This window comes from Thunnus albacares, chromosome 3 (assembly GCF_914725855.1).
Source record: "Thunnus albacares chromosome 3, fThuAlb1.1, whole genome shotgun sequence".
NCBI classification, from domain to species: domain Eukaryota; kingdom Metazoa; phylum Chordata; class Actinopteri; order Scombriformes; family Scombridae; genus Thunnus; species Thunnus albacares.
In genome coordinates, this window is record NC_058108.1 from 22,687,199 (window position 1) to 22,702,737 (window position 15,539).

The 15,539-nt window shown below is 39.3% G+C and overlaps 1 protein-coding gene across 4 annotated transcripts in view; it reads left to right on the forward strand.

Moving 5' to 3' along the window:
- Nucleotides 1–15,539, forward strand: part of npnta (nephronectin a) — a 50,592-nt gene that overhangs the window by 16,439 nt on the left and 18,614 nt on the right. The window contains exons 3-5 of one of the 4 annotated variants that reach the window (XM_044347056.1): nt 1,184–1,234; nt 5,146–5,238; nt 9,543–9,638. In XM_044347056.1, the coding sequence (XP_044202991.1) occupies nt 1,184–1,234; nt 5,146–5,238; nt 9,543–9,638 (240 nt within the window). The remainder of the gene's footprint in view (nt 1–1,183; nt 1,235–5,145; nt 5,239–9,542; nt 9,639–15,539) is intronic. The other 3 variants (XM_044347058.1, XM_044347059.1, XM_044347060.1) reach the window with 3 other exon arrangements.

Below are 15,539 nucleotides of genomic sequence, written 5' to 3' on the forward strand. Positions count from 1 at the left end.
GAGTCATTTCCAGCAACACTTTTCACGTACAACTAGTCATGTGATCCACTGTTAATATAAAAATATTGATTATGCCAGCTTTAACTAATACCTCAACAAAGTGTTTTAGTGTAGTTTTTTGTGTAGTTGTGATGCACAGAGGTTGTAGAAGGGAATAATGTAGAATTGAAATGCAGAATGGTCCAATATCAACACATTTTCTGGGGATAGGGTTGTATTATAATAACTTGAGTCTCCCCACAATACTTTAAAATAGTTCTGGTAGAAAGTCATGCAGTCTTTTTCTCTGCATCGCCATTCATTGTAAAAGAACTGGGTTGAATATCACGACCATATTAAATAGATCACACATTATAATTTCCTCAGAGGTCCTGGTGGATTTTACAAATCCACTGAGACCGGGATTTAGTTTGATTGAGTGCAGTCTTTGTTTGGTGTGGACAGGATTAAGGCAGGACTCAAGAATTGGTTATTCGAGCTAACAAGTGAGCGATGAAAGCAGAAAAGTGATACCTCAGTTTAAGTAATTCACTTTATCGTGATTGTCTATGCAGTTTTCTTGTCTGCTCCACTTTCTTTCATGATCACTGAGCTGTAAAGGCCAGGCTAAAACTGTGTCTTTTCATCTGTACGAGTTAATAAGGTGCAAATAAAATGGAAGGCGTTTGCTCTTTACACAATTACACAATTCTGGCTTTAAAGGCACTTTGAAGCAGTGCTGATTTAAAAATCAAATGCCTAATTAAAAAATAGTCTGCTCACAGGAAGGTAGATACAGAATGTATTTTTACATTGAAGGAACGAGGGCAGTGATCGTATGTGACGATATGGTGATACTTTCATCTTTCAGTGCAGTGATGTAATTTTAAGAGTACTGTAATTTTACTGTTTCAAAGAAATATGCATTATTCACTCCAATTTAGATGTAGTTAACATTTTCAGAAGTAAGAGATCATTTTAATTAATGAAACTCAATTGCCAGTGGGAACATGTGTGACTCCAGAACTCAAAACTGTGTGTACGTGTGTGTGTGTGTGTGTGTGTGTGTGTGTGTGTTTGTGTCTGTGTCTGTGTGAATATTTGTGACCAAGCATTGCCCTCTAACATCATGTTTATTTATTTTTTTCTCTCAAAGACTAAAAAATGCCTGCAACCTTTGTTTGTTTGGCTATTTGTTTTGCAGCTCTCTACGCCTTAACTCACAGAGTAGTCGGGATAAGGTGCCAGCCCCAAGGTTAGCTCCACATGTTTCTTGAAATAATCTTGCTAGACGTATATTGCTGGGGGCACATCCTCTCAATCTGGCTCACTCACTTATTTATAGAGCCAAACCCACTCCACCCCTCCGACACCACTAACACCTCACGCGCCTTGGCAGCGGCCATCTTCTTCCCTCTGGCCTCAGATCTGTGCAAACAGCTTACACCCAGCACAGCTAATTTCACCTGAAGCCATGTCTAACAGGAATTATGCTGAAGTGCTTTAGTGTCTCATTAGGATTCAACTGCCCCTCCAGTCAACCCCTTGAAATACTAATGAAGCCCTTAAAGGTGAAATCCATAATGTTTTTTAATTAATATAACTGTATATATCCATCTGTATGGTGCAGAGGAAAAACTGGGTATTTGTTGCGGTTATTATGGATGCTCTGCATACTTTCCTGCTTAAAAATATTGATTGGGTAAGTCAGGTTGAGAATGTCAAACCCATCATACTTCACTTAAGTATACAGAATATTCATCAAAATATTATCTTGTCAATCAATGACATTCTCACTGCATACAAATTATAAGGAAGTAAAACAAATTTTGGATCCCAGACACTAGATGATCTAGCACCTTTGTTTTAGTTTGGACATTATGTAGGTTATCATTAGTCAACCTACATAATGTGTTATTAAATATGAATTACACTAAGTAATCAACAGAACAATTTTAATTATCGATTATTAGTCATTTCTCAAGCAAAAGTGCCAAATATTAGCAGGTTGTGGTTCTTCATTGTAAACTGAATAGTTTTGAGTTGACTATTGGTCTGACAAAATAAGTTACTTTAAGATTTCACCTTAGTCTTTAGGCATTTTTCTCTTTTTTTTTGTTGCATTTTATAGATTAAACAGTTAATTGGTTAATCAAAAAAAGCAAATTAACTGATAATGACATAATCGTTAGAAGCAGCCCTAGGGTATTACTATGTTGAATGTGGAATGATGCAACTTGCAGTTAACCAATTCTTGATTCTCTCATTTTACTTTGATGAAGTAATGTGTGATACTAGTATAAAACTCTTGCACAACATCGGTATCAGTAAGAATAAGTGGTGCTTTCCTTTGTGTTTACCGTAAAATATTCATAAACAGTCAATAAATCAAAAGAATCTGCATCAGCACCGAACTTATGGTGTCCAGAGGAATGGCTGATGTAAACCAGAGTGAAAGTGTGTCATCACGCGGCATGTTTTGATGGTGTTCATGGAATGAGGGTCATACATGCTATGTTTGGCCTTCCAGCTGGTACGGACATTTTTAGTCCTCCGTGTCCTCTGCTGTGGTTAATGAACACTGGCCGTTTCCCTGATCTCTCTGCCAAGCCTGAGACTTAAAAATACCCTCAGAGGCAAAGTCTGTTGATGGCTGCCTCTGATCCTGCTAATCAAATCCTCCTCCATGTAGGAGAATAACAAAAAGCACTTGACTGAGCTCTAACTAACAACATCAGGAGCTTCTTTCATTTTATTGTTGGCCAGACTGAGATCTAAAAAAAAACTCTACTACTTCCAGAAAAGTCTTTTTCTTTTCTTCCAACAAATTGTGCCATTTTTAATTTGTAATTGTGAACTTTGACTGCTCAGTGTGTTGACCCTGGCTTATATCACAGACCTGTCCAAGTGGGCTAACAATGCTTTCTTTCTATTTGATTAAATAGCCTAATAAAGTGGAATGAGTCTGGAGATGTTATCTGCTCCAGTAAGAGGATTCATCTCATACCTTTGTGCCTTTGAATTCACTTTGAACAGTGTTATAGACTGAAACCTGAGGAGCTGCACTTGTTCCTTCTGGATGGCCCTAAACTGCACGCTCAATGTGTATGAAAGGACATTTCAGAGATTGTAACTCAATTCTGAATGTAATAATTTTGTATAGAGAGAGTATTATTCAACCCTTTCTTCTTCAGTTCTATTAGATGTCCCTAAGGCTGTGTTACAGCAGCTTTCACTTAATTTCCAGCATTTATAAAAATCATTGAGAAAAAGAGACACTCCTGAATATCTCTATTAATGCTGCACAATTCAGTGTTGAAATTTAGAATGCCATCAAGTATATCATCACATTTTGCAGGATTTCTCCAAGTCTCTCAAAATCAGTAACAGGTAAACGGTATGGTAGTGTGGGCTCATCCAAATATGTTTTGTACAATATTTGGCAAATATTGAAATGTATAATAGCAGTGGTAAGTATTTTTGACAAAACATTTAAATGGTGCAATGCATCTGTGCTGACTTTTATTGATAGATGACATAAAGGAATGCAGGAGATTTTGCTTGGCCTCACCATTCAGAAGCAGAGACATAAAGTGCTTAATGTTGGTGCTATTTAAACCACAAACTGAGGCCATGTTCAGACTGACATAACCCACTCTTTCAGTTCAAAGAGACCATGGCATTGGTACAGCAGGGGTTCCTTACATTGAGGGCTCATCTGGCAACCCAATGCAATTTTAACAGGCAATGTAAATGAGCGAATCAAATATGTGTCAATGCACATTCTTAATAGACTACTTTGTAAAGTAAAAGGCATGATTCTTCTATTTACCCGTCAAACATCAAGACAAGAAAAAAAAAAAGATCGTCACAATCATAATTTTCCAGAGTTATAAAAGTCTGTCTTACTGTATGCACATTTATTTGGCATGCGATAAGCCTTCAAAATCATGGATGTCTTATTTCATCTTCTCTCTAGCACAGCCCTTTTCATTTGTTTCATGCATTGCTATTTTCAATATGGCCCAACCTTCCACCGCGTTTGAAGTCATTAAGAGAAACATGTTGAACCAACAATGTAACCTCTTCGAAGGTAACAATTAATTATACACTTGTAAGGCATCACTGACACAACTATGTAGATAATCCTTATACTGAAGCTGTATCACCACAAATAGAATGTAGTACATACAGTACACTGTGACAGTGGACGCACAACATCACACCTTTGTAGATATGCAACAAACTGACTGGTGTGATAAGCACTCTCCACCAGAATCTCCTTCTCTTTCTCTCTCTTTCACACACACACACATACACACACACACACACATATGCATATGTATGTACTGCTTCTTACACCACAGTGATAAATTAAGCCCTCTGATTGCACTGTATTATGACAGAATTAATGAAGCTTTTAATGAAAATTAGTAACACTTGGCTGAGGCCCCGTGTCATGCTTAGCAGCAAGCTGCAGTAAGCACAGTCAGATAAGCAGGGCAAGCCTCCAGCTCACTGAGACAGAACACAGAGCATCAGTGAAGCTGTACAGCTCTCACAACTACCACATCTCACTCATCATACTCTCTCAAAGTATCACCATCCACGCAATATGTACAATCTGCAGGGCAGCTTTTTACAGAGGCACTAATTATAATCTACTATCTTGGTGCGCTAATTGTTTCAGCTTCAGTCTAAGGGGGAAATATTATTCATCTAGGTAATCCTCCTTTGGCTGTATGCCAGTGTAAATATCAGCGCTGCATTTTAAAACCAGGGAAATCAAAACGTTGCTTGGTGTTAAAAGGTCAAACTCCTCATTTATCACATACAGAAATGATTTAATATCAATAAAACTTTTCCAAGATTCAGTGCTGTGCAATGTGAAAAAAATAAGTAAGTAAGTAAATGGGCATTCTATTATCATCAGTCAACGATAATAACACTGTCATACAAGGAGAAACAAACGAACATTTCCTTTATGAATTAGGCATCATGCTGTCTTATTGCTGTAATGTGGAGTAAACAGATAATTTACAGCCGAGGGGTTGTGGAAGTCATGAAGCAGTAGGATTAAGTGCTTTGTCATCCTGATCTGGTGCAAGTAGTCTGCCAGGGTGCTGTGCTGATCTGTCTCTTCCTCTTTGAATCCTCCCTGAACAGCTGTGTGCCAGCCTGGCTGTAAGCACGGAGACTGCGTGGGACCCAATAAGTGCAAGTGCCATCCTGGCTTCACCGGCAAGACCTGCAATCAAGGTGAGCTCTCGCCTGGAACTTGTTGACACCGTGAAAACACAGCTGTTACCTTGCAGTTGACTTTTTTATTTGTCTTAGGGCACTGAAATGGAGACGTACACCACATAGAAATAGGGAGACTCGGAATATATATGGTCCTCCTGAACGTATCATGACTCAAAGGTCCCCCCAAGCAACACACAGGCCTGCTGACACACACATTTTTCCAATGAAAACTAAGTGAAGGGGAACCCCCGCCCTAAGCAATCATTGTTTACTGTGGCCAGATATCCATTGCACAATACCAGAGTTTTAAAGTTGCCTCTTACTCCCGGAGCGGAAGCTGGTTTGCCACCAGTTCTGAGATGCTTTAATAACAAAGGGGGGGATGAGGAGGAGGAGGAGAGAGAGAGCTGATTCAGCCCAAATGGAAATGAGTAGAGAGGTAATGTTGAATGATCCCCGGAGTGCATCCTCTCCTGTGAAGATAACATCTCAATTACTGACCTGAGATAACTTGACCTGGCCGAGTGCCACCAATGGTATTGAGTGTGTGTGTTTGTGTGTGTGTGTGTGTGTATAGGCTTGAGTTTTTGTGCATTTCCATTACCGACAGATTGGAGATGTTGAAAAGCATGAAAGCCTCCCAGTTAGCCGTAAGTTGACGTGCATCCAAGCAGTTTGAAAATACTTGTGGAATTCACGCCTTAAGACAGGAATAGGATAGTGTGTAATTAAAAACAAGGGTGGGGGAGGCAGGGAGGAGTGGAGGGGGTGTTGAAATCCTTTCCGGAATGTTCCAAATGACTCATCCTGCGTTTCGAGGCTATAGGTGGCTCCTGTCTGCCAGGCCAGACGGCTATACTTTGTCTTAATCTTCAACAAAGGGGAGAGGAAAAAGGATCTGCGTCCCATATCCAACTACAATAGACTCTGCTGCCAACGATTCAGACAGACCTGTCTGACAAATGTGACTCCAAGACCTTTCAAGATGAAACTGTACTTTCAAGTGTCCATCGACGCTCCTTTTGCGTAATAAGCTTCAGACGTTTTACAGAGCTTACCATTTTACTCCGTTTTGAGTGGCAGACTCGGCCTTTCCGCCTATCTTGGTGGCAATAACCTTAATGTTTTGAGCTGGCGCATGCTATGGAAACCAAATTAATTATTCAGAAGCCATAGATTAGATTTTCTCATTTAAATTCAGCCTCTGTTAACCATTGATTTGCTATTGATGTGCCAGGTGGCCAATATTTCGAAGCATTCTAATATCCTGTCCCTCTGGAGCACTACATTTATCTTGAGGAGTCAACTGGAGGAGTGGAATAAGCTGCCCTCTGGTTACAGAGCTGCTTCTCTGACCTCCATGCTGCTTAAGGTCAATATTCACCCTGATAGCTTTTAAATCAAATTTTGATCTGTAAATTTGTTTTGGGGAAGATGATGTCCCCAAGTAAAAGGCTTAATGAATAGTAAGTGGAATATAAGCATTAAATTATTGTAATGAAGACTCATTGTACAGAAACCTGCACTTGTAGAGAGATACCTGGCAAGAAACACACAAATGGACAAACATTCCTTTGCTCTAAGTGGGAGGTGAGGACAGATGAGCAACCCTGGAGGCGCTCTGATTAACAAGAGTGTTAAACACCTTGAGAACACCGGTTGTGCAGAGTGAAAACAAACCACAGAGGAAACATGGGTGTTTACACTAAACACAAACATGGTAGATATTGTACCATATTGATTTCATCACTCTCCGAATCTAAGACATATTTCCCCTTTGTCAACCTTTTATGTGCCAGTTCTGTTATGAGAGATTTATGCTTCAAGGACTATACATGTCTATTTTTAGTGCCAGCTCTTTTCACCTGCCAAATGATCTCACCTTAGTGTTTATTTCACTTTTACTGCTTGTCTTGTACAGAAAATCTCAACACATAAATGGGATGGCATTTGAATGAATCTGATTATTTTCATCATTAAATTAACAGACACTCAGCTGTCAAGAATAATAACCTCTGCTATGAGAATCCCTATCATTTTGAAAAAGCACCTCCACCTTTGGTGCTGATGAGAATTATATCTGTCATACAACATGGTGAGGATAGATGAATACGCTCTTGCTGCACAAATAAACTCATTATAGTGATAATCTGTTTAACAATATGGCAGCACACTCCCCCTGCTGATCCAATCATTTTAATAAGATGATTATTCCATGCAGGTGGATTTAATTAGGTGTAGTTGACCTGCTGTTAAGACACTATTAAAAGATTTTGCTGGAGGAGTGACATCTCAGATGTCAAAAGCAATACAGCTGCAGAGCCTCCAGATGCTGTTTTTTTTCTTATTCCCCTTGTCTCTTAGCCAACTACATAATTAATACCACCTCAAGTATGATAATCTAACACTGAAGTAGAAGTAAGTATACAATTTCTTCATCACTGTCTCAAACAATTTAAGATTGCTTCCACTAATCTCATGTATTTAATTCAGTCTAGGTGTAGGCAGATACTTTGTGCTTGTTGGTTTAGAAACCAGTCCCTCTCTGTCACTGTTTGTCTCCCTGGCTGTCTGCTGTAATAGTTTAACAGCTGCAAGTATTTAAAGTAATGCATACATGTCATCATACTGTGTCTTTTCCCTCAATTATCATCTTATTTCTCCAAATTATATTTATTTTATCTAAGTTCTAAGGTCATTAAAGTGGCATGAATATTTGACCACATTTGAGCTCTACAAGTGGGAAGTAGGAACACAAATCAAACTGACAGAGCTGATATCCTCTAAAAGTGTGAGTGCTGGTGGCCAGTATTGATACAAACAGTAAGAGAGACAAGTAAACAAGCCGATTAATATCAATTACTATCAATTAGATTACTAACTTTGAACAAATGTCAGCAAAATGCTGTGATAATAGCACTGCTTTAATATCTCTTGATACCATTTACATGCTGGCAGGGCCATCCTCTATTACTGAGACATTGGAAGTGTGCTCATGGAGAGTTGTAAGAGGACATTACAGAGTTCAGACCAGAAATTGAGTTTCTAAAGCAGCACTGAAATCTTTCTTCTTTTTTTTTTATTTACAAAACGCATTTCAGCCAAAATTGTACCTCATTTACTTTGTACATTCTTATTCCCTCCCTCACTCAACCACAATTTGTCCATTACACTTCAAATGGAAACCAGCATACTGTTGTTCATATTTTTGTGTGCCTACACACATCTGTATTGAAATACAGGCTCACTGGTAATAGGCAGCATTGTACTGTTGAGGAGGTGAATATTGGTTCATAGCTACTCAAACCTCCAAGACCAAAAGCTTTTCTGCTGCCTGGGATTATTAACAGACAAGGCCTTTAACAAAGCAGAGCTGGTAAGAATGTAGTAGGCTTGCATACGTTTAATTTACCACATCCCTCAATAGGGAAATGCTTGAGTCATTTGAAGCAAAACAGTCAAAGGTAGCTGTATCATCTTTCTGTCACTTAGCAATAGGTATTGTTAGCTCACCACTGGAGGAAAGGTTGCTGGGTTGATAGATGGATAGACAGAAAGGGGAGGGGCTGTTTGTAGTCAATCAATCATTTGACTCTTTAATTGGTAACTCCTGTCTACCTTTGAACCTCGAGATACAAATTGAGAAGGGATCCTCTGAATCGGTGAGATACTGTAATTCTCTGAGATTCTATTTCACGCTCATGCAGAGTCCGACAGGCCATCACAGGCACCAGGAGAAATCCCGGTGGGCCGGTCACTATGTGGGCCGCTTGAGTACTATGTGGGCGGCTTGAGCAGCCCATTATATGAAAACAAGAGTGAGTGTGCCACTTGAGCAGCCAATTATACAAAAAGAAGAGTGAGAGAGATGCGACGTCAGCCCAGCTGCACCAGCTACTCTGCGTAAAAAAGTTCAGGGCTGTTTTTTTTGTCCCAGTCTGACCCTGCCCTCATGACAAAAAGGAATGCAGAAGAGAGGGCAGAAGGAGAAAGGGCGCAAAAACACTTTCACGGTTTCTCCCATATGCCCTCGATTTTTTTCTGATACTCAGCTCATGTCCAATTCCCACAAGTGTAATCCTCTTTACTGCATAATGTTCCTCTTTACTTTCCAGGAATGTGGTGTGATCAGAGGTGTTCTAATCCATGGGTTGGTGCTTTTCATTCTCACTACGTCTCTCTCTCTCTCTCTCTCTCTGTCTCTCTCCATCTGTCCTTCTTACTTTTTCTCTACCTTTTATTATTTTATTTTATCTCAATCAAACCACCTCCCTCCCGCTCCCCCATTTCCCCTCTAACCAATTTTCTTTTATCTAAAGAAGAAGAGCTGGACTATTTAACCCCACCAATGTGGGACAGTCACCTTCCTATCTTTCTTCCCGTGGACCATCAGCCAACGAGGGTAGTGACGGAGGGTGAGATTTGTCGATCGACCTCCCCCCCAGCACCTTCTGTTCCTCCCCATCTTAGCATCATGCATGGTGCTGCACTGCGCGGACTGAGGAGGAGTAAATGCCACTCTCAACTATTTTCTTCCTGCTTTCTGTCCTCCCTTGGCAGAAGAAACACCAACAAAGAGCAACTTTTCAAGAGAAATGCCAGCATGAGTGCCAAGCATGTCACAGTCTGTACCACTCTACATCTGCCTCTCTTTCTCTCACGCTCTACTCTCAGTACCAAAGAGCCATCATGTCGTTCTGTTTATTGCCTTGCCCTTCTTCCTTCCCTGTTAAGACCATTATCGACATGGACGCAGCACTCATGACTCCTCCATCGCCGCTAGAACAAGGCCTGGAGTTCTAACCAGAGTTATCTTCTTTTGAGACAAGCGTATCCCCCAGAAAGAGCCCCCTGCTAATCTCTCTGTCAGTGATAGAGGCGTGTCGGGAATGTAGCATAGCATACCTCAGTGGAGCTGACCCAATAAATCACTCCACTTTACATCACTTCAGATGTGTTTCAGCAGTTCATTTACCGTACAGTGAACACCTCAGAGAGGCTCTTCACCTCTGTTAGGCTTCTGCAGTCCTGGGGCCATGTCGAACTGTCAATTGGTGGTCATGTCGAACTGTTATCTCTCAGTTTTTCCATCTCTCAGTCTTGTCTGTTTTCTTTCAACATAGAGAAGGTCCTGGCTGTGTCTTGTGTCTGGCATGTGCTGATGCTCACAGAGCTGCCTCTGAGAATGTCTGAGAATGTGACCATTTCAATAATCCCTCATTTACATTTTTAAGCTGTTTTTCAGTGCAGCAGGCAAGTGGAGACCTGTTTCTCTGCGAGGCTGACAATGGACAGTGTTGCTATGGTTTTCTGTAATCGCAGTAATGAGAATGCCAGTTGTTTACCGTGAAAACCAGTGAGGGAAACAGGGTTGACACCGCTAATTAAAAAAAGTGAAGACTGAGGATGTGTGTGTGTGTTTGTGAGTGTTGTGGACATTATTATGAAACTGTTGTAGGGTTTTCAACAATAAAAATGAATAGAACTAAGCCATCTGTCTGACAAGGACAGGACAAATCATTTTGATTTCATCACCATGATGAAAGGTTAAAAAATATTAATATCATAAATAAGGTAATGTTTTGACAGGCTGTAGATGGTACTGTAGATGAGGCGGTGGAGCTAAGGTTGTATTTATCCTGATAAGACGGTGCAGAGCAATTTCTGTATTCATTTTGATATGATATTGCACCTGTACCCCAAACCCAAATGCAAACAAAAAATTGACCAGAAGTTTGGTCTTGCATTTGCACTGCAGGAAAATTTGGCCTGATATTTATTCAGATTTTTATATCTACTGATAATTTTAGATCACTACCCTTAATCAAATAGCATTTAGCTTGCTTTACATGCATGTCCATGCATTTAGTGGGATAAAAAAAATGTCTGCTCCTTGTTATCCTGTACTCAGTTACAGGAACACTATAAATATTTTATTATAGTGACCTTCATGTAACAACTGCATTCACAATCTGACCCCTATATATCCAGAAGAATTTATAGTCATGAAACACAACTTAAAGCCTGATGGCACTTCGCAGGCTTTGACAGGCAGATGGTCAGTCCAAATTCCATTCACATCCACCGATCATGCAGCCAGCATGACTTTAGTAGACCAGAAGCTACCATTAATAGAAGGTGGGGTCTGTGAATATACAAACTGGGTATCAGCTCCATCATTCATCCAAATTAATGCCAAATTAACTGCATTGAAGTGATTCTTTGTGAAACAGTTGATTCCTGTTGTTGTAATATTAGACAAGATCGTAATTGAATTGTTTACCAGTTATATTGCCTTATTAATGGCCAATAAATAGTAAATGGACTGCACTTATATAACACCTTTCTAGTCTTCCGACCACTCAAAGCGCTTTTACATTACATGCCACATTCATCCATTCACACACACACTCACACAGCAATGGCAGCAAGATGCCATGCAGGGTGATGGCGCAGCCATTAGGAGCAATTTGGGGTTCAATATCTTGCCCAAGGATGCTTCAACATGTGGACTGGAGGAGACGGGAATCAAACTGCCGATCATCCAATTATTGGACGACCCTCTCTACCTCCTGAGCCACAGCTGCCCCAGTGCCAAAACCTTTGAGCTAAATTTAACAGAATTTTTGACATATTGTTTTCAAATTAACACCTTAGACTGTAAATGACTTAAAGAATTTAAGACCACTCTTGGCTTTGTTTCAGTGCCTTTAGTATAGAAAGGTCCAATTTTTTTCCCTCAATAATTTCTAATGACTGCGTAGGAAGGACTTATGGATGTTGATGGAGACAGCATTGATGGGAGTGAATATTTTACTTGGCTAAAATCACACATATTTCTTCCACATATCACCAAAAATATTTTTTCTGCCTAACACATAAATGTGGGGTTTTTGTTGGGAGTACTGTATCAGGACCAAAACTACACAAGAATCCATCCCATTGGAATGATTACACAGGCTCCAAGAAATATAAATAACATGAACTATGAATATCACTCCATGTTTCTGTTATACAGTATAACCATCACAAATAGATTTCGTCTCACTATACAGCACACAGGGGTCATTTTCATCTCGGTTGGCCGCATTGTAAATGGTGCCATTTTTAACTCCATGGACATGTGCATGGTGCATTCTTTGAGTGCCATATGTGTCCTGCATTTAACAGATACCAGATTAATTTGGATGAATGACGAAGCTGACACCCAGTTTGTATATCCACAGAACCCACCTTCTATTAATGGTATCTTCTGATCTACTAAAGTCATGCTGGCTGCATGATCGGTGGACGTGAATGGAATTTGGACTGACCATCTGCCTGTCAGATCCTACAAAGTGCCATCAGGCTTTAAGTTGTGTTCCATAACTATAAATTCTTCTAGGTATATAGGGGTCAGTTTGTGAATGCAGTTGTTACATGAAGGCCACTATAATAAAATTTATAGTGTTCCTTTAACTGAATACAGGATAACAAGGAGCAGACATTTTTTTTATTCCACCAAATATGGACATGCATGTCAAGCAAACTAAATGCTATTTGATTAAGGGTAGCGATCTAAAATTATCAGTAGATATAAAAATCACTGAATGAATATCAGGCCAAATTTTCCTGCAGTGCAATTGCATGACTAAACTTCTGGTCAATTTTCTGTTTGTATTTGGATACAGGCTACAGGTGCAATATCATCTATTCATATCTATGCATATCATGAAATTTCTCTGCACTATCTTATCAGGATAAACACAATCTTAGCTGCACCACTTCATCTACAGTACCGTCTACAGCCTGTCGAAAAATTACTCTCTTTATGATATTAATACTTATTAACCTTTTATCACAGTGATAAAGTCAAAATGATTTGTCCTGTCCTAGCTGTGTTCATTTTCACTCCCATTAATACACTCTCCATCAACATCCATAAGCCCTTCCTACGCAGTCATTAGAAATTACTGAGGAGAAAGAATTGGACCTTTCTATACTAAAGGTACTGAAACAAAGCCAAGAGTGGTCTTAAATTCTTTCAGTCATTTACAGTCTAAGGCGTTAATTTAAAATTAACGCCTTAGACGGTTTTGGCACCCACCATTAACAAGGCAATATAAATGGTAAATAATTCAGTAACAGTTTCAGACTACTAAAATATCCAACTCAAGATGTACTGTTAATTATGTATTATGAGTATGATTACTTGTTGAAAATGACTCAAATAAAAGATTTTGAGAACTTTCATCTGGTAACCATAATCAGTTCTGTACAAAAATGCCTTACCCTCCAGTCCTCCTTCAATTCAGTGATACTGCAAGAGTAGTGACACTCTTTTTTATCAGAAAACTTAATCTTAGAAATTGCTTTAGGAGGAAAAGGAGTTTTAAAGCAAACTGAAATGAAAAATCTTCTTCTCCGTGTCAGAACAGCCTAACTCCAGGCTACTCTATAATCTCTCTTTCTCAAAGTATGAGTGCAGACAGAGTCAAAAATCTTTTTAAATAAATTATTAAGTGTACTGAAACAAACACACAACAAAGAGATGTTCAATCTCAGTAATGAGAGTGATTAGTTTCTTTCCACAACTAATGGCAACATGATCAATATTCTATTAAGTACACTTTGCATCCAGAATGCTTATAAGTCTTTTTCACAGCAGACATTTCAACTTGTCATAGCAGGAAAAGTGCACATGTAAATAGCAACATTTTAGTCAAGACACTCACATCAAGTCTTAACCATTTATTGAAATGCATATTAGTTTGGTGTCATAACTGTGCATGTAATGCTCTGGAGCAAATCTTTGCAAGTTTGACACAGACCCTCCCTGAGCTCACAACCCACTGGCAGAACCTTATATGCGCAATATTTGAGGAACATAAACACAGAGAGTGTCTCAGTACAACATGACGACAACATAATCCTAATGCCAGAGGAGGCTCTGGAGGAGAAAGGAGTTAGATTGCAGGCGACAGGTAATGCAGGAGCACGGAGCAGGGTGAGCATCAGAGAAAGCGCAATGAATTACCACCAGCCAGATTATATGGACCACCTTAATGAATAGGATATGTCATGGACATGATAATTGGATGGTAAAGAGAACATGTGACTATAAAATGATTTCTGTGCCCTCCTTAACAATTGGACTGCTTCATTAAATAATGGCTCTATTCTATTTAATTATCCCAGTAAGCCTGAATCCAGCAAACCTAAATGGAATAACAGACATTGATTAACTAGTGTTATTAGTTATACCTTTGTGTAAAACTGTCTGCTGTGAAAAAAGACAATAGAGCTATCTAACTATTTTGGTTGGTTTGCTACAGTTTGAATATTTTGTTACACTTTTTAAAGGAAAAGAATCTACAGCAAGATTGAATAAAAGCATGTTCATTTACTTCAGGCCCAAAAGACTTTTCTCACAGTGGATATTTCAGCTTGTCATCACAGAAAAAGCACAGATGTAAGTAATAACGGTAATGATTGCTCTGTTCCATATAGGGATGTCACTGAGCCAGCATGCACTATACTAAGGTCCTGGAGCTGGAACACCTAATAGACTGCAGACATCATTAATGTCATTAGTTACATCTGTGCTTTTATGCTATGTTGTGTCAAAATGCCTGCATTAAAAAGGCCTACTCATATACACTCTACTTAACTCATTCAAACCAAGTCCTCTAACCCATGTCAGGATTATGTAGGAAGAAGATCCTGGCACAATATTTGCAGATGATAAATATGACCTGGTACACTCATCCTCTATTTGTGCAAGACATGGGCTACTCCAATGCAAAATCCTATTTAGAATCCATTATACTAATGCTAAATTAGCAAAAATGTTTCCTTACCACAAGAATTCACCAGCTGATCTCTTAGACATGAGCTTTTCCCCAGTTATCTGAGTATTAGACTAAAATATTTGAAACACTCCAAAATACGTATGATGTTACAATTACTCCTGTATGGTGATTTTTGGTGTTCCCTATGATGATAAACTATCTGGTTCAACGCAAAAGGTCCTGGCCTTCACTACATTGCTCACTAGGTGCCTTATTATGATAAAATGGAAGCATGTTTCACCCCCTATATTTGAAGATTGGATCAAGGAGGCACTGAAATGTATCAAGCTGGAGAATATAAGACACTCTACTAAGGGCTCACTAAAAACCTTACAATCTGGAAGCCCTTTCTGGAACATATCAAATTTATGACAATGTGCCTGCTGCTGTGGAGGACTGACAAGATGTAATTAATAACATTCACAACGATTATGGTATCAGTAAGTCATCCCAGTGAGGCAGCATGCACAACATCACCTGAAATAC